The 19216-nt window shown below is 45.7% G+C and overlaps 1 protein-coding gene across 2 annotated transcripts; it reads right to left on the bottom strand.

Annotated features, from left to right (window-relative positions):
- Positions 1 to 1381: 1381 nt before the first annotated feature.
- On the bottom strand, positions 1382 to 12517 carry LOC135400686 (glutathione S-transferase omega-1-like). Of its 2 annotated transcripts, XM_064632524.1 has the most exons (5): positions 12230 to 12348; positions 9220 to 9325; positions 7773 to 7992; positions 4809 to 4935; positions 1396 to 2244 (listed from the first exon to the last, which is right to left on the bottom strand). In XM_064632524.1, the coding sequence occupies exons 1-5, from the start codon at positions 12252 to 12254 to the stop codon at positions 2006 to 2008; spliced, it is 717 nt and encodes a 238-aa protein (XP_064488594.1). In that variant the 5' UTR covers positions 12255 to 12348; the 3' UTR covers positions 1396 to 2005. The 2 variants fall into 2 exon arrangements, with proteins under 2 accessions (XP_064488593.1, XP_064488594.1); XM_064632523.1 differs by lacking the exon at positions 9220 to 9325 and having other exon boundaries at positions 1382 to 2244; positions 12230 to 12517.
- Between the last annotated feature and the right edge of the window lie 6699 nt (positions 12518 to 19216).

Here is a 19216-nt window from a genome sequence, read left to right as displayed (position 1 = left end):
CTATTACGGTCTTCGTTGTACTGTCGCGATTTATATTTGGACACGGAGCAGGTGTACAGCAGGGGGAACATTTGAATTTGTGGCACCTGCTTAAACACTGCGGTGCCGTATCGGCTGCTAAGAGTGCAGCTGCATTTGAAATGCGTGGCATGTTTCCTGTGTGGCACACAGTTTGCAATTACGGTCTTCGTTGTACTATAGCGATTTATATTTGGACACTGAGCAGATGTACAGTAGGGGGAGCATCTGAACTTGTGGCACCGGCCTTAGACCCTGTGATGCTGTATCGGCTGCCCTGAGTGCAGCTGCATTTGAAATGCCTGGCATGTTTTTCCTGTGTGGCACACGGTTTGCAATTACTGTCTCTATTGTAGTTTCACAATTTATATTTGGATTGTGAGCAGATGTACAGTAAGGTGTACAGTAAGGGGAGCATCTGAATTTGTGGCACCGGCCTTAGACCCTGTGATGCAGTATTGGCAGCCCTGAGTGCAGCTGCATTTTAAATGCCTGGTATGTTTTTCTTGTGTGGCACACGGTTTGCAATTACTGTCTCTATTGTAGTTTCACAATTTATATTTGGACTGTGAGCAGATGTACAGAAAGGGGAACATCTGAATTTGTGGCACCGGCCTTAGACCATGTGATGCGGTATCGGCTGCCCTGAGTGCAGCTGCATTTGAAATGCCTGGCATGTTTCCTGTGTGGCATACAGTTTGCAATTACGGTCATCATTGTACTATCACGATTTATATTTGGACATTGAACAGACGCACAGTAGGAGGATCATCTGAAGTTGTGGCACTGCCCTTAGACCCTGTCATGCCATATCGGCTGCCCAGAATGCAGCTGCATTTGAAATGCATGGCATGTTTCCAGTGTGGCACACAGTTTGCAATTACGGTATTCGTTGTACTATAGCGATTTATATTTGGACACTGAGCAGATGTACAGAAAGGGGAACATCTGAATTTGTGGCACCGGCCTTAGACCCTGTGATGCTGTATCGGGTGCCCTGAGTGCAGCTGCATTTGAAATGCCTGGCATGTTTCCTGTGTGGCACACGGTTTGCAAAGATGGTCTTCGTTGTACTATCACGATTTACATTTGGACACTGAACAGATGTACAGTAGGGAGACATCTGAATGTGGCACAAAGAGCATAATCATGGAGGTAGTACATAGCATGTATTGTATTATTCATAAACAAATAATACAATACAGACTAATTTCTATATAACATTTACATAAGACGATCACTATGCATCCCCTCTGCATCTGACATTTGACCGCTAAAGAGGAAACGAATTGGATTGGATTGGCTACTGGATTTCGCCCGATAAGGCCATAACAGTGATGACAATATCGTCCCAGCAGAAAGCATAAAAATTGGAATCTGTCGCACACAGCCTCCACTGCTTTACTTGTAATGCAAACAGGCAAAATGTAACGTACAGAGGGCTTTGTTAACAATGGCTTTATTATACTCCATCCCATACAAAAATTGCATCTGTTTAGCACAACATTGTATACAATTGACAAGCAACGTAAATGATGCGCATGACTCACATGGCATTGAGCAGTGACAAACATTTTTAACATCTCAGTGAAAAAAAAAAGCATAGAGGACTATGTGTTTGTATATCTGTTGCATAGAGTATAAGACTGTTTCATCACAACCGCATCCACAAAACCGCGGCATAAGTAATCACAACGGTACCCTGAACAAAGCACCCTGAATAAACTGCCAGTGACTCCCTTTGTAAGGAACCCACATAAGCAAGCAGATCTTGTTACAGTGTAGAAAAATGAACATGTTGAAGCCAAGCAACAACCTCCACCTTCGTATTATCTAGCAACCGCTAATCCCAGTTGTCAACATGCGCGACCAGAAAGAAATCTATCACAGACAAACAAATGGCAAAGCCCTGTAGATGTAGAAAATACATAATTGCATAGGGCTTTAGCATAATGTAAAGGAATAGGTCACAGATATATCGCATTGTTCACAGACCCACATCATAATCAAAAATGCCATTCAAGACACCTTTTGTGTGTTCAAGCAGATGGGCCTCATTTACGGTACCCACCACAGCAGGGTCTTTCTTCATGAGGTTCATCCATGAAACAAGAAGTGGATATTGAGAAGGGGATGGCATTTTGAGCTCCGGAAATACCGTGGAGAATGCTCCGGCTCTTGGGAAGAAGGTCCAAGTCATATAGTCAATGAAGCCTGGATGTGCACCTAGAGAAAGAGAAATTGTATACAGTTGTGCCTCGTTAATATGGACACTTTCGTCCCCGACCAAAATCGTCCATAAAGCGAATCGTCCGTATTATCGAATACCAAGGAAATCACAAAAACAATGATGAAGCTTTATGGAAAATGCTTGCAGGTATACTTGGTTTCACATCGATTTAAGCGTAGCAAAACGTCGGCTACACGTAGAGGCTGCTACTCATCACTATTGTCTTCAAAGAACTTAAGAGCTGTTTGTAGTCCCGCATGAGCCAGAGCAGATGTAACCGCACGCTTGGTGTTGCTCAAGGCGTCGACGGCAGAGCCTGACAACTTACCTAGAAAACTGTACCGCCTTTGTCTCGTAAGATGTGGAGCGATTGCACTATGTTTAGGCAGACCCACAGGAAGGGTTCAATACACCTGACATCAGGATAAAACATGGTCAGCTAAGCGTCAGTTCTTATTGGACCTGAGCAGCAGCATTCATGGACACGGGCACGGCAGTTAGAGGTAAGGCATGGCTCCAACGCGGAGGCACAGCAGCTACGACAGCGGCTTCAAACTAAAAGTCGTCGACGTCGCAGACCAGTACGGGAACAGGGCAGCTGGCAGGGAGTACGGCGTCGACGAGCGTTGAGAGTCTCTATTGATTTTGTTTGTGCATCACTGGTTTAGCTCACAAAGCAGTCGCGTTGTATTACCCGCGGCTTACCTGCGAGTGCGGCTTATCTACAAAAACATTTTCAAAATGTATCTAAAAACCAGTCCTGCGGCTTATCTGCGGTGCGGCTAATACGCGTGAAAATACGGTACGTCCTCTAGCAAGGGGGTGAAACAAAGATGCAAAGGTAGGGGCCCTTTTATTGACGTCCGTTTTTTTATACGTCCCAAAACATTGAAATGTTTACCAGGTGCCTCTGAAAAAGGGAACCGGATAAGCGCAGGCAGTGGGTCATCTTTGTTTACGGAACACCACTGGCAACTGCTTCCTAAATTAGCTGTATCTTCATCATCCTCTTTGCTGGAAGAGACCAAAGATTCCAGGTCACTGCCGTCTTCTTCACTTCCCGGGCACAACTAAATCGCGTCACTGTCCTAGTCCTCCGAAACCTCTTGATAAATTCTTCTTCGCAATAACCTGATTGCCTGAGATGCAGACGATGGCCATGAAGATGCCATGTTTAAAAACCCATGTTGCCAGCTCATTCCACGTGTTTAGTTTCCAACAGTGACACAAAGCTCGCTCCAAGACTTGCTGTGCTGCACTTTACCCATACAGAACTAAAACATTGCGTGGACAAGTCAGAATCGAAGGGGTTGGACTTGGAGGACGAGATTGACTCGTCTAAAACATGCAAGGGGTTAAAAGTAACTTGTTACTTTCAAGATAAGTACTTTGATGTCCCAGTTGAAATTGCCTATCAAAGAAATATGAAGTGCGTGCAGCTGAAAATGGCTAGTTGAAGACTGGCAGTCATCGGCAAAGTAGGGATGGAACGATATGGATATTCTTATCGATATCGATACTATTACATCAACATAGATTAGATACATGTGCTGAAATATCGGTAACTTTAACTGATGAATCAGCAGGGTGTTTAGCGTGATATTTTCCCTTTTCATAGCAATGGGTGTCTACGCTAGGTTAGGATATCACAAGGCAGCTGCGGGATTGGAATGCTACATTTTGCCACTGAAGTGAGACTACCAAGGCGGGAGAGCGAGGTCTTGCTTCATCATGTTGTGGGCCCGCCAACATTAACAAACGACTGTTCTCAAACTTCCCATGTTGGTGGCCATTGTCTATGCACTGCAGGCAGCAGCCTGTCAGCTAGCATCATACCCCTCTCGCCTTCACCTGTCTCCTGCTGTTAACTGCAGGGTCCCACGCCATGGCCATCACTTTGTGCCGTCGTAACGTCAGTAACACAACAACAACGGCTGCAATGCTACATAGGCCATGGCGAAGTATGAGGCTCTCACAAAAAAATCATAGCCACTGACGCAGCAAAGAATGGAGCATGTGCAAAAACACACTTTGCATATCAATTTGGTGTCCTGATGCTATCTTTCTTTTTTTCTTCTTTTTGACGCTGTCTTCACTCTACAGTACTGAAAAGCATGGAGAACGTCCTCACAAAGTATGGTAGGGCTTATTCTTCGCAGCATTCGCAAGTTCAAACAAACTTTTCCGGTTGTTGAGGGGCCGTCATTTTCAGAAGCATTCGCTTCGATTACTGTTGTGCACAGCTTTGTGGAAGTGAATGGTGTACACAGTGACCTGATGGACCTGACATGCTGCCCTGAAGGAACGGTTATTTCCGACACGAGTTACTGCACACTGCAGACCTAGAGAAGTGATGTTCTTCAACCTTAGCACTCTTGCCCTTGCTCAATAAGGGTACAACTTCAGCCAACAACTTTAGTCAACCACACGTTTCCTTTTTCTTTCTTTCTTTTTTTTCTATGCGACATTGATATAAAGGGTGTTACTGTACATCTTGTTCCAGTAATGTGGTCCATGAAGGGCATTCATATCTGTGACAAACACAAGTTTCCACACTTACCGGATAGATATGGCATTTTCCGTAAAGCTAGTTCTTCCTCGATGGCTTTCAACTTTTCTATCCAGTTACTCCAGATCTGCAGCCTGTCCTCCTTGTTGTAATATATCTTCAAAACCGATATGGCCGCCTGAAATTGAAATATATGTGCAATACATACCAAAGAACTGCCTTGTTGTTTCCACGTCTGTGTCCTTGTGTGTTGCCGGTCCTTTAACTAGCAGACTACTACCGACTACCCCGATTTGTAACAAAGACGTAACGTTCGTAAAAAGTACCCTCATTCGTAACAAAGCGCAGATTTTTTACATCCTCATGAAGTGAAGAACTCATTGCAGTGAAGGCAGCATTGGAAGGGCAAGAATAATGAGGACATTTACTTTTACACTTACAGGAATTTTCAGCAGAGACTGTAGTAGCGGCAAAAGACGATGACCACTAGACTATGAGAAAAGTTATGTTTTACAGTGTGTTCTGCATGTTTTCTTTTTGCCTGTTCCATGGCTGCAACAATTTGGAGGCTCGACAACACAAGATGCACTTAAACTTGTAACTACAAGGCTTAACCCCAGTGCAGGGACGACACTAAAAGATGACAACAAGCCAAATTTATTTCACAAACTGTGAGCAGCACATATATTGACAAACCCCTCTCACAGCTTTCTTCTCAAATTGGATGTCTCCCGGTGTAGTCCTTGCACGGTGGTTTTATTGTTTTTAATGAGTAGTTAAACCTTGTAGCTACTAGTTCGTTGTGTCCTGTGTTGTCTTGTGTTCTCGCTCTGTTTCCAACGTACACCAACCAACTACGTCAACTTTCCATGCACAATAGACCTTTGGGTCCAGCCAGTGTTGGACTTCAGGGAACAAACCGGATTTAAATCAAATCCACAGTTTGCAGAAGGCGCTAAACCAAATCGAGTCCGGATTTAAATTTATGCGAGTAAATCAACTCACTTTGAATCGGGAATTATTTTCAGCACTCCAAATCAAATCCCTTTCTAAATCCAGATTTTTCAAACCCATTTCAAATCCGGAAGAGGAACTAACACTGATGAACGACAGGAGAATGGTTTCAGAATTAACCACAGTTTTCGAAGCTCAGGGTTTCACGCAGAATGCCTAATGAAAATTCCTAACAGTTGCACAACTAAGAAAAGGAGGCAAAACATGGAAGACATCGACTTCAGATGAGCTCAATGAGCATATACTGTGGTAAAAAGAAATGGGAACTTGATTGTTGGATGAATATTGTGCTGTGGAAACGCAGCGCTTATTACTTCCTTGTTGCTGGTCTTGGTATGGCATATTTGCCACATGACACATTTCTTGATGTACAGTACGTACGAATGATTGCAAAGAACTATGTGAAATAAAGAGGTGGGAGAGGCAGCATGATGATACAGCACTTGGTGGGGAGTTGGAAGGATAAGTTGGGAGCTAGCACTTTTGTTTGTTTGTTTGTGTTTGTTTGTGTGTGTGTGCGCACGCATGTGTGCGTGTGTGAAGTATATGCTGTAAGTTGATGAAAGCAGCGTGCAAAACTGTTGTTGCAGTGTTCTGGCAATACAACCGAAGAACAACCTTGTATGCTACGAAGAGTCGCTGAGCCATCAGTGGCCTATTCGCCGAATATTGAGGTGTACTGGCTTTAGCGTCAGCATTATACCACACAGTACAGTAAAAGCTCGTTAATTCGAATTGCACAGGAACAAAAAAAAAGTTTGAATTAACGAATGAACAAGAATATGGAGACGTACTCAGCGCCGGTAATAGCGGAATCGGCAGTTTATTTCGAAAAAAAAAAAGGCGGTGATCATTCTCTGCTTCTTTTCCTTGAACACAATCGCTGACAAACTTCGTTCAAGCGCATGAACACGACGCAGTGAGCCTTCTTCGCTCTCTTCACAAGAGAAAAAACGTGAGTGCCTCCATCACTTGCGACACAAACGGGCGCACCAGTGGGTCTTCCTCTTCAGCCTCATCATTGTCGTGGCCGTAGCCGCGTCCTTGCTGCTGACAACCTGACAAATGATGTCCTCGTCGGTCCGTGCACCGCAGACCGCCATACCACTGTCCGCATCGACGTAATCGCTGAAGTTCGCATCATGGAGCGCCTCAGGCAGAACATCGCTGATATCCTCACAGGCCACCTCCAGCACTGCAGCACTGTCAGAAGCCTCTGTGTCGGCAACGACAAATCCACAGTGCCTGAAGCAGTTAGAGATCGTTGCCGCAGTAACTTGGTCCCGCGCTCACGCTGGCATATGCATGGCAGAGAGCAGGTTAACGCCGTAATTTCCTGCGCACAATATCATACGCTCCAGGACATGCCGCCTGCAGAAGGACATGACGTTCGTGATGATACCCTGGTCCATCGGCTGCAGGGCTGCCGTCGTGTTGGTAGGCAGGCAGGAAGGCAATCTCAATTGACTCGAGCTCAACAGTTGTCAACAGTTGTCCACAATCAACAGCACCCGCCGTTGCTGCAGCTCGAACTTTTTGTCAAGCTTCTTGAGCCACCACTCGAACAATTCACCGGTCATCCGCGCCTTCGAGTTGGATGTGTATTCTGTAGGAAGGGTTCAAATGCTCTTAGAACACCGTGGCTTCGACGACTTCCTGATCACAAACAGAGGAAGCTTTTCCGTGCCACTCATATTGACTCCAAGCAGCACGGTCATGCGTTCATTGCTCCTCTTGCAGCCTCCGCAGCCGTCACCCTTGTACGTGATCATCTTTCCGTACTCTAGTAGAAAGAAGACAGCAGAGCAGATTGCCGTGCTTCTGACTTCCACACCACAGACGTGTGGCAAGCGGATCCAAAAAGGCGGCTTATTCGTGCGTGCATGCACAGCATACGTTATGTTTCTCTCGTAAAAGCAATACAGGTTAGCTGTCTGCAATAGCTTGCACGCCGGCTATACAATAATACAACATATATTTCCACGAGTCCAATAAACTTACCGGACAACCAACTTCAAGAAACATCTTGTCTCGAGCCTTCAGGTAGGGATCCGTAGGGAGGAGTCTGGATGAACCGTAAGCCTCGTCCAGGTATTCAGCCACAATAAGGGATTCGTTGATCACTTTGTCATCCTGCTGCAGCAAGGGCACCTTGCCAGCTGGATGGACGTTAAGGAACCAGTCTGGCTTGTTCTTCAAATCAATGTTCACAATTTCGTGGCTGAAACAGACAAAAGATGTGCTTTCATGAGACAGCTGTACCTTTTCGATAGAACTGCAAATGCTGGAGCAACATAGGATGGGGCACCAGATCGAATCAAAGAAAAGTAAAAGAAACAAAATGAGAAAGCCTATCAAATTACAAAAAGCTTGTTGACAGATGTGCCTGCCACTGCAGACCATAGAAACAATCACTATTTGATGTACAATATATGGTGAAGTAGATAATACAATGTGTCAGGTGCTCTACTAAGTGTTTATGTTTTCAGGACTCCTTAGGTAAAATTATAGGAACTTTTTGTGGCTTACTGAGGAGTGCACAGACTGCTGGTTCAGATGTTCAAAACGTCGACATGCTGGTTATGCAAGATGCAGCTTTGCGATTTGTGGGTAGAAATTCAGTGTTGCCGTGGGTCGCACGTAAGATGTGGGTGTGCCCACAATGGGTCCGTGGGAAGCGCGGGTGAAGCCACACTACCTGCACCCACTGAACTAACCATTTGTAACCCTAACTTCCAAGTTAATTTTTGCATTTTCCCCACTTTTCATCGAGAAGCATACCTGACAAGTATACTTTTTTCTCATACCCCATGATGATTTTACCCTTCAGCGGAACACCCCCATCCCACCCTGATTGGATGGCAAAAGGCTACATAGCCACACGACGCATGCGTGGTTGAGAGAGGTGCGCAGGTTACTCATCTTTGAAAGCATTTATATGGGTCACTGTGCTGGCACGAGCCGAACGAAATGTACCTTTGGGTATTATGACCTATGTTCTTTCACGCGGCACCGTTATTTGTGAAATGTTTGTCTGCCAGTTTACGGCCCCTTCAAGGAATCAATCGAAATTGTTACGCGTGGGAATTGCATGAGCATGCCCTCCCTTGCCCCCCTTTTCCCATACGGAGGCTTTTTGGGTGCAAGAATGTATGTTCCGTAAAATAAACATTACTGTGTGTGAAAGCTTGTCTATGTCGTCATCTCTGTTCCGTGTCTCCGGTCGTCTCACAGTGGGTTAAACCCCACCATGAGCTTGGTTCTCCAACACGTTGGAGGAATTCTCTGAATGGGACTCGTTTGGAAGAAGGCACCGAGACTCTACCGTTTTTAATGCCGGCATTACTGCTACATTGATTGATTATTTTGTGGGAGAGTGTCAGTAACGCAACATGCAATAATGCAGAAATAATCTTAATAGAAATGGTGATATACTACAAGCGCTCACTCAATATTCTTCGCTGCCAAGACAAGCAGAGCCCGGTGAGCAAAGGGACAAAAACGCATGCTGTAGATTCGCAATTTTCCAGGTTGCAGAGGTGGAAACTGAGATCCTACAAAGTTGCAAAACCAATACAAGCATGTTAGTAACAAGTTTTTGTCTTTGAGACACCAACACAACAACGGAACATTGGCCAACAGGCAACGCTGATCTGCAGTATGAACAGCGGAGGTCAGGAGCGTCAGAAGATGGGGGAAACGGGGGCGAGATCCCTTAGCCAGGGGCTCAGGGTGGGGCAGCACCCTGTACCCAGACTAAGGGCCCTCGTCCCACTTTCATGTGTGAAGGTTGGGCAGGAAGTGTGGTATTCTGTCCGAAAAATAAGATTTTTACAGGATTTACGTGTTCACCGTATGAGTTCTGCTTACTGCACGTGACATTTACTCCAGTATATTCCCAAATGTGTTTTACAGATGTCCCATTGTTGTCTTGTAGCAAAACTACCAGAGCTGATGTCATACACAGTTTCATAGAATACCCTTAAAGGATATATAACTTCCCTGTATTCTACAATCAGTGATGGCTGTTGGATAGACTAAGCAAGTTGTATCATCATCCATGTTGTTACCTTTCACAGTGTAATACCCTGTGCGGTGGGTATGAGAATTAGTGTTGCTATTCGAGCATTAATTAATATGGTGTATATGACCGGTGTATGCATCGATATGGCTCCTTTAGCACTTGCAGTTCAGGAAAGCAGCTCACTCTCGTGACACACTGATAGCTTACGTAGGGCCAGGTGGAGGACCATGCACGAAATCGAGAGCAGCGGGAAGTTGGCAACTGTCAGTATGACTAGTCTGACTTGCTTTCGGGTAGGCTATGCTCTGTGCTACAGATTACAAAAACTGACAGATGGACACTGAAACAGCATTACGAGGAGAGGATGCAGCTTATGCCTTGTCCACGACAGGTCAGGCCGGGAGCAGTTCAGCCTACAGCAATATTTTTGTCACTTCCGCATCCAATTCATCACAACAGTTGGAAACAACAGTTGGAAACATCAGCTGTAGATGTATGAAGCCGAAGTATGCATCAGCGACAGCTATTCTGTCAGACTGACATATTTCAGACAGCAATTAAGTGTTTCCAAGCATTTCCGACTTGAATGCACCACCAGATCGTACACCTGGTGCATGCGTGTCCACTTGATAATAATAATTGGGGGTTTACGTCGTGAGACAACCGAGTGTCCACTTGCTCAATATTTCGTTTTCAAGCAGTGACAGCCTCTTATTTTCAAACCTTGACAGTGTGAAATAATTATGCCTAAATATAGCTTTACATATCAGCACTTTTCCATGAAAAATTGGTGCAGGCTGAAGGTGAATTCGCGTGGTCATTCCGTGGCAACCTTTTTTTTTTTAGAGAGAAAGAGATCCCGGGCAGTCTTGTTCGCTTGGTCAAAGCGAAGCAATCTCACATGTTTGCGTGGTGCTTTCCGAGCGCCCGGAATTTGCCATCACTTTTCCACCCAGTCTCGAAACAACTGAGCAGCAGGTTGCCCAACTATATCCGGTGTCGTCACATCCACACTGCAACGGTGGCGGGTGCCCCTATTTGCCCGCACATCATAGTTCACGTGCTTTAGCAGACGACGGAACCCGAAGACTGGCGACTGCGATGCCCCTAGCATTATCCAAGTGACTAAAACCACTATACTCAGTGACAATACAAGTCATACACTTGACCCCGCCTCCACACAAGAATCGTTTCGCGTACGAGAATGTAGTGCGGCGCAGCCAAGTGGTAACTGGGGGGAGAGAGAGCAATGGGAGTCCGGCACTACATCGCGAAGCGGGGGAGTCGTGCAAAGGATGGTAGCGAATTGCAAAGGCCTTCCACCGATGAGTGGGCAGACCCAATATTGTATGACCTAAGTTGTCACTGACTATAGATTCCTGGCACTCACGTTCGGATGGCAACGGTCAAGTGATCCAACTCAGGCGCTGACCTAGCAATTTCTGAGCGCTAGGCTGTGTTGCCACAAAATGACCACCTGAATTCGCCATTAAGTACAAACATAAGACGATCATCCACAACTGCACCCCCTACCCGTGACTGTTTTCTATACAGAGCAATAGCTTATCCGTCTTCTATGAGTCAGCGTGAGGTACTCTCTGGAAACCAAGCTCATGCACACGCATCCAGCCTGTGGGATATGTGCTTCCACTATCTCTGGAGGGAAACAGTAGAAGCTACACATATCTCACAGGAGCGTATTAGTGGATATGTACCCCAAGCAGCACAATGTACTTGAAGGGGTGGACGGTATGCGTCTTATCAATGTTCTTTAGTTTCACGAGTGTGTTCAAGGCCTTCCACCTACCTCTCTACCCCTATTGCACTCGACTTCAAGTACATTGTGCTGCCTGGGGTGTAGCCACCACTATCTCAAGAGGGAGCCCACACAGGAGGGAGATAGTGGAAGATACACATATCTGACAGGCTCTATATCCATGCATCAGCTCGGCTTCCATATCGCTTTCAGATAGGGAGTGTCACATATGCTGACTGACAGACGGGTTATTGCTTGAGACCGGTCATGGGGACGCAGTTGTGGAGGACCTCTACTGTATAAAAATGCCTCCACCAACTTTCCATAATAAAGTGTTGATAGAGATTGTTAGTCTTTGTCGCTACCCTTTTGTGTTCGCTACCCCGTATTTCTACGGCGCTCTGTTCCCATTCTCAGTACGTAATGCACCAACAAAAGCCCCCCAAAGAGCTGCCCTTCATTCAACATCCCATATTTATTGTTTCAAGCTGACAACTGGGAAGCTTCCTGACTACCTGACGGCGGACTTCGGTGCGAATGGTGGACGTGGAGGCATTTCTATGGGTTGAGGTGAACGACCTAAAAGATTACTTCCCAACCCTTTCAAATGAGCGTTTAATAGGTACGCATTGAAACACATTGCAATAAGTTGATTCGTCACTCGTGCAGACAATTTACCTGCTTTGTATGCCTTCAGAGTCATTTTTCCACGGCGCAAGCAAGTTTCCCGGGTTACCAAAAACGAACGTTACTACAAACGGGTTACCAAGAAGAGCATCACGGGAATGCGGAAGTTGGAGAGGAGGTAGAGGATGGAGGTGGTGGAGGTGGAGGGGTGGAGGCGCTGAAAAAAATATATCGGAAGTGGACGGAAGGAAGGTATCACCCTGTGGTATCACGGAAACGCGAACTACCGGCAGCGACCAGAAAAATGTCATGCCACCTTCAGGGTGCATACGGAATGGTTGCATGGGTTGCATTGCATGTAACACCACTGCGGTCATCCCTGCTTGAAATATAGTCCCTGTTTGTAAACAAATGACGTTATAGTCTTCGACAGCGCCACGAATTTGGTAGAGTTATACGCTCGAAGCTAGTGAAAGACAGAGGTGGACAAAGCGAAACAAATTCGTGCGCGAAAGCCACTGTCTTGAGGGGATTGCGATGGTCCCTGAAAGGCGACCGGGTCCTTAATTAAAAGCTGACTAATTAGGTTCAATTAATTAATTACAAAACAATAGTTTCAGTATCTCACACGACATGCAGGTAGCACGATGCAGTCCGTATTTTTGGTGCACGATGAACCATTTTTTTTTAAACTTTGGCTCATTTTTCGTGAAACACCCTCTATACGCGCTGCCACCACCTGAAACAACAAATTGTGAGATGCCCCATTTATACAGTACCGTGAGGAGTAAAAATTTTGTCACCTGGATGCATAAAAGTTGAAATTAAATTATTTTTGTTCGTGAAACATGCCGGTTCACTTTTTTGGAATTGTGCATGCAGGGAGTCCAAATGTGCAGCGTTATTTAGCGTTAGCTTTCGTGAGTTCAGCAGAGCACCATCATAACGAACTGAACGGGGCCGGGTAGAATTCGATATAAGCGGAAGCTCGACATCGAAAGCCCCCGCAAAAACAGTGACAGCGGCATCGGAGGGGCCTACTCCAGTGACAAATGTTGTTGGCAGGAGGAGATGGGTCATGCCACGAGCCTTGAGTGCAGCTGCATCTGAAATGCCTAGCATGTTTCCTGTGTGGCACACAGCTTGCAATTAGTCTTCGTTGTACTGTAACAATTTATATTTGGACACCGAACAGATGTACAGTGGGGGGAGCATCTGAATGTGTGGCACTAGCCTTAGACCCTGTGATGCCGTATCAGCTGGCCTGAGAGTTCAGCTGCATTTGAAATGCCTGGCATGTTTCCTGTGTGGCACACAGTTTGCAATTATGGTCTTTGTTATAGCATCACAATTTATATTTGGACATCGAACAGGTGTATAGTGGGGGGAGCATCTGAATGTGTGGCACTAGCCTTAGATCCTGTGATGCCGTATCAGCTGGCCTGAGAGTTCAGCTGCATTTGAAATGCCTGGCATGTTTGCTGTGTGGCACACAGTTTGCAATCATGGTCTTTGTTGTAGTATCACAATTTATATTTGGACACCGAACAGATGTGCAGTGGGGGGAGCATCTGAATGTGTGGCACTAGCCTTAGACCCTGTGATGCCGTATCAGCTGGCCTGAGAGTTCAGCTGCATTTGAAATGCCTGGCATGTTTCCTGTGTGGCACACAGTTTGCAATTACGGTCTTTGTTGTAGCATCACAATTTATATTTGGACATCGAACAGGTGTATAGTGGGGGGAGCATCTGAATGTGTGGCACTAGCCTTAGACCCTGTGATGCCGTATCAGCTGGCATGAGAGTTCAGCTGCATTTGAAATGCCTGGCATGTTTCCTGTGTGGCACACAGTTTGCAATTATGGTCTTTGTTGTAGTATCACAATTTATATTTGGACATCGAACAGATGTACAGAGTGGGGGGGGGGGGGGGCATCTGAATGTGTGGCACTGCCCTCAGACCCTGTGATGCCGTATCAGCTGGCCTGAGAGTTCAGCTGCATTTGAAATGCCTGGCATGTTTGCTGTGTGGCACACAGTTTGCAATTATGGTCTTTGTTGTAGCATCACAATTTATATTTGGACATCGAACAGGTGTATAGTGGGGGGAGCATCTGAATGTGTGGCACTAGCCTTAGATCCTGTGATGCCGTATCAGCTGGCCTGAGAGTTCAGCTGCATTTGAAATGCCTGGCATGTTTGCTGTGTGGCACACAGTTTGCAATCATGGTCTTTGTTGTAGTATCACAATTTATATTTGGACACCGAACAGATGTGCAGTGGGGGGAGCATCTGAATGTGTGGCACTAGCCTTAGACCCTGTGATGCCGTATCAGCTGGCCTGAGAGTTCAGCTGCATTTGAAATGCCTGGCATGTTTGCTGTGTGGCACACAGTTTGCAATTATGGTCTTTGTTGTAGTATCACAATTTATATTTGGACATCGAACAGGTGTATAGTGGGGGGGAGCATCTGAATGTGTGGCACTAGCCTTAGACCCTGTGATGCCGTATCAGCTGGCCTGAGAGTTCAGCTGCATTTGAAATGCCTGGCATGTTTGCTGTGTGGCACACAGTTTGCAATTATGGTCTTTGTTGTAGTATCACAATTTATATTTGGACACCGAACAGATGTGCAGTGGGGGGAGCATCTGAATGTGTGGCACTAGCCTTAGACCCTGTGATGCCGTATCAGCTGGCCTGAGAGTTCAGCTGCATTTGAAATGCCTGGCATGTTTCCTGTGTGGCACACAGTTTGCAATTATGGTCTTTGTTGTAGCATCACAATTTATATTTGGACATCGAACAGGTGTATAGTGGGGGGAGCATCTGAATGTGTGGCACTAGCCTTAGACCCTGTGATGCCGTATCAGCTGGCCTGAGAGTTCAGCTGCATTTGAAATGCCTGGCATGTTTCTTGTGTGGCACACAGTTTGCAATTATGGTCTTTGTTGTACCATCACAATTTATATTTGGACATCGAACAGGTGTATAGTGGGGGGAGCATCTGAATGTGTGGCACTAGCCTTAGACCCTGTGATGCCGTATCAGCTGGCCTGAGAGTTCAGCTGCATTTGAAATGCCTGGCATGTTTCCTGTGTGGCACACAGTTTGCAATTATGGTCTTTGTTGTAGTATCACAATTTATATTTGGACATCGAACAGATGTACAGTGGGGGGGGGCATCTGAATGTGTGGCACTGCCCTCAGACCCTGTGATGCCGTATCAGCTGGCCTGAGAGTTCAGCTGCATTTGAAATGCCTGGCATGTTTCCTGTGTGGCACACAGTTTGCAATTATGGTCTTTGTTGTAGTATCACAATTTATGTTTGGACACCGAACAGATGTACATGGGGGGAGCATCTAAATGTGTGGCACTAGCCTTAGACCCTGTGATGCCGTATCAGCTGGCCTGAGAGTTCAGCTGCATTCGAAATGCCTGGCATGTTTCCTGTATGGCACACAGTTTGCAATTATGGTCTTTGTTGTAGTATCACAATTTATATTTGGGCACCGAACAGATGTACAGTGGGGGGAGCATCTGAATGTGTGGCACTAGCCTTAGACCCTGTGATGCCGTATCAGCTGGCCTGAGAGTTCAGCTGCATTTGAAATGCCTGGCATGTTTCCTGTGTGGCACACAATTTGCAATTATGGTCTTTGTTGTAGTATCACAATTTATATTTGGACACCGAACAGATGTACAGTGGGGGGAGCATCTGAATGTGTGGCACTAGCCTTAGACCCTGTGATGCCGTATCAGCTGGCCTGAGAGTTCAGCTGCATTTGAAATGCCTGGCATGTTTCCTGTGTGGCACACAGTTTGCAATTATGGTCTTTGTTGTAGTATCACAATTTATATTTGGACACTGAACAGATGTACAGTGGGGGAGCATCTGAATGTGTGGCACTAGCCTTAGACCGTGTGATGCCCTATCAGCTGGCCTGAGAGTTCAGCTGCATTTGAAATGCCTGGCATGTTTCCTGTGTGGCACAATTTGTAATTATGGTGTTTGTTGTAGCATCACAATTTATATTTGGACACCGAACAGATGTACAGTGGGGGGAGCATCTGAATGTGTGGCAGTAGCCTTAGACCTTGTGATGCCGTATCAGCTGGCCTGAGAGTTCAGCTGCATTTGAAATGCCTGGCATGTTTCCTGTGTGGCACACAGTTTGCAATTACGGTCTTTGTTGTAGTATCAATTTATATTTGGACACCGAACAGATGTACAGTGGGGGGAGCATCTGAATGTGTGGCACTAGCCTTAGACCCTGTGATGCCGTATCAGCTGGCCTGAGAGTTCAGCTGCATTTGAAATGCCTGGCATGTTTCCTGTGTGGCACACAGTTTGCAATTATGGTCTTTGTTGTAGTATAACAATTTATATTTGGACACCGAACAGATGTACAGTGGGGGGAGCATCTGAATGTGTGGCAGTAGCCTTAGACCCTGTGATGCCGTATCAGCTGGCCTGAGAGTTCAGCTGCATTTGAAATGCCTGGCATGTTTCCTGTGTGGCACACAGTTTGCAATTACGGTCTTTGTTGCAGTATCACAATTTATATTTGGACACCGAAGAGATGTACAGTGGTGGGAGCACCTAAATGTGTGGCACTAGCCTTAGACCCTGTGATGCCGTATCAGCTGGCCTGAGAGTTCAGCTGCATTTGAAATGCCTGGCATGTTTCCTGTGTGGCACACAATTTGCAATTATGGTCTTTGTTGTAGTATCACAATTTATATTTGGACACCAAACAGATGTACAGTGGGGGGGAGCAGCTGAATGTGTGGCACTAGCCTTAGACCCTGTGATGCCGTATCAGCTCGCCTGAGAGTTCAGCTGCATTTGAAATGCCTGGCATGTTTGCTGTGTGGCACACAGTTTGCAATTATGGTCTTTGTTGTAGTATCACAATTTATATTTGGACACCGAACAGATGTACAGTGGGGGGAGCATCTGAATGTGTGGCACTAGCCTTAGACCGTGTGATGCCGTATCAGCTGGCCTGAGAGTTCAGCTGCATTTGAAATGCCTGGCATGTTTCCCGTGTGGCACACAGTTTGTAATTATGGTGTTTGTTGTAGTATCGCAATTTATATTTGGACACCGAACAGATGTACAGTGGGGGAGCATCTGAATGTGTGGCACTAGCCTTAGACCCTGTGATGCCGTATCAGCTGGCCTGAGAGTTCAGCTGCATTTGAAATGCCTGGCATGTTTCCTGTGTGGCACACAGTTTGCAATTATGGTCCTTGTTGTAGTATCACAATTTATATTTGGACACCGAACAGATGTACAGTGGGGGGAGCATCTGAATGTGTGGCACTAGCCTTAGACCCTGTGATGCCGTATCAGCTGGCCTGAGAGTTCAGCTGCATTTGAAATGCCTGGCATGTTTCCTGTGTGGCACACAGTTTGCAATTATGGTCTTTGTTGTAGTATCACAATTTATATTTGGACACCGAACAGATGTACAGTGGGGGGAGCATCTGAATGTGTGGCACTAGCCTTAGACCCTGTGATGCCGTATCAGCTGGCCTGAGAGTTCAGCTGCATTTGAAATGCCTGGCATGTTTCCTGTGTGGCACACAATTTGCAATTATGGTCTTTGTTGTAGTATCACAATTTATATTTGGACACCAAACAGATGTACAGTGGGGGGAGCAGCTGAATGTGTGGCACTAGCCTTAGACCCTGTGATGCCGTATCAGCTGGCCTGAGAGTTCAGCTGCATTTGAAATGCCTGGCATGTCTCCTGTGTGGCACACAGTTTGCAATTATGGTGTTTGTTGTAGTATCGCAATTTATATTTGGACACCGAACAGATGTACAGTGGGGGGAGCATCTGAATGTGTGGCACTAGCCTTAGACCCTGTGATGCCGTATCAGCTGGCCTGAGAGTTCAGCTGCATTTGAAATGCCTAGCGTGTTTCCTGTGTGGCACACAGTTTGCAATTATGGTCTTTGTTGTAGTATCACAATTTATATTTGGACACTGAACAGACGTACAGTAGGGGGAGCATCTGAATGTGTGGCACTGGCCTTAGACCCTGTGATGCCGTATCGGTGTCTCTGAGTGCAGCTCCATTTGAAATGCCTAGCATGTTTCCTGTGTGGGACACAGTTTGCAATTACGGTCTTTGTTGTACTATCAAGATTTATATTTGGACACTGAACAGATGTACACTAGGGGGAGCACCTGAATGTGGTGCACAGAGCTTAGACATGTTTAGGTAATACATAGCATGTATTGTATTATTCATAAAAAATAATACAGTACAGACTAATTTATATATAACAGATACATAAGACCCTCACTATGCATCCCCTCTGCATCTGACATTTGATCACCAAAGAGGAAAAGGACTGGATAGGATTGGAAATTGGTAGGGGTGTGCGAATCTGAATATTTTAAGTCGAATCAAATATCGAATTGAATGGAGGGAAAAAATTCCGAATACCGAATCGAATATTCGTGCAAAATTTACAATACGTGACTTTCGCACTAAAAGTTTCCATTTTGTAGGCCATGGCTTTAGTGTAATTTTTCTAGCATTAACTGTCACAGGAGAGACATGCAATTCTTCTGTTTAAAGCCCCTACTCTTTAATTTTACATGAGAGTGCTTCCTGCTTTTCAGGTGAGCCCACACTTATGGAGTACTGGAGTGGTTACCTTCATTTCAAAATTTTGTCAGGCAGTAGCATTAGGCAGTAGTAGTTATACGGATGAGGCTGTAATTGTTTGACAACCACAGGCCATTTGTGAAACAAACGAATTGCATCCCGCCTCAGCTTTGCCATGAACACTCTTTACTTTCTTTGCACTCGTCCTAGGAAGTTGCACTACTGAAAATTTAGATGTAAAAGACATCTTTAAGACACCCTTCTTGTTCGTGGGCTGTAGTCATTATTCAAGAGTCCTAACTTTTTAAAGGCAACCTCACAGACATCAAATCAAAGTCCCTCGTCGGCACCGCTAAACTGCATGTGGGAGGGGCGCATCCCCTTCCACAGACGATGTCTACAAAAGTAA

The sequence above is a fragment of the Ornithodoros turicata genome, chromosome 7, assembly GCF_037126465.1.
Source record: "Ornithodoros turicata isolate Travis chromosome 7, ASM3712646v1, whole genome shotgun sequence".
NCBI classification, from domain to species: Eukaryota; Metazoa; Arthropoda; class Arachnida; order Ixodida; family Argasidae; genus Ornithodoros; species Ornithodoros turicata.
The sequence above is the reverse complement of the archived record's forward strand: the minus strand, read 5'-3'. Positions and strand labels throughout refer to the sequence as shown.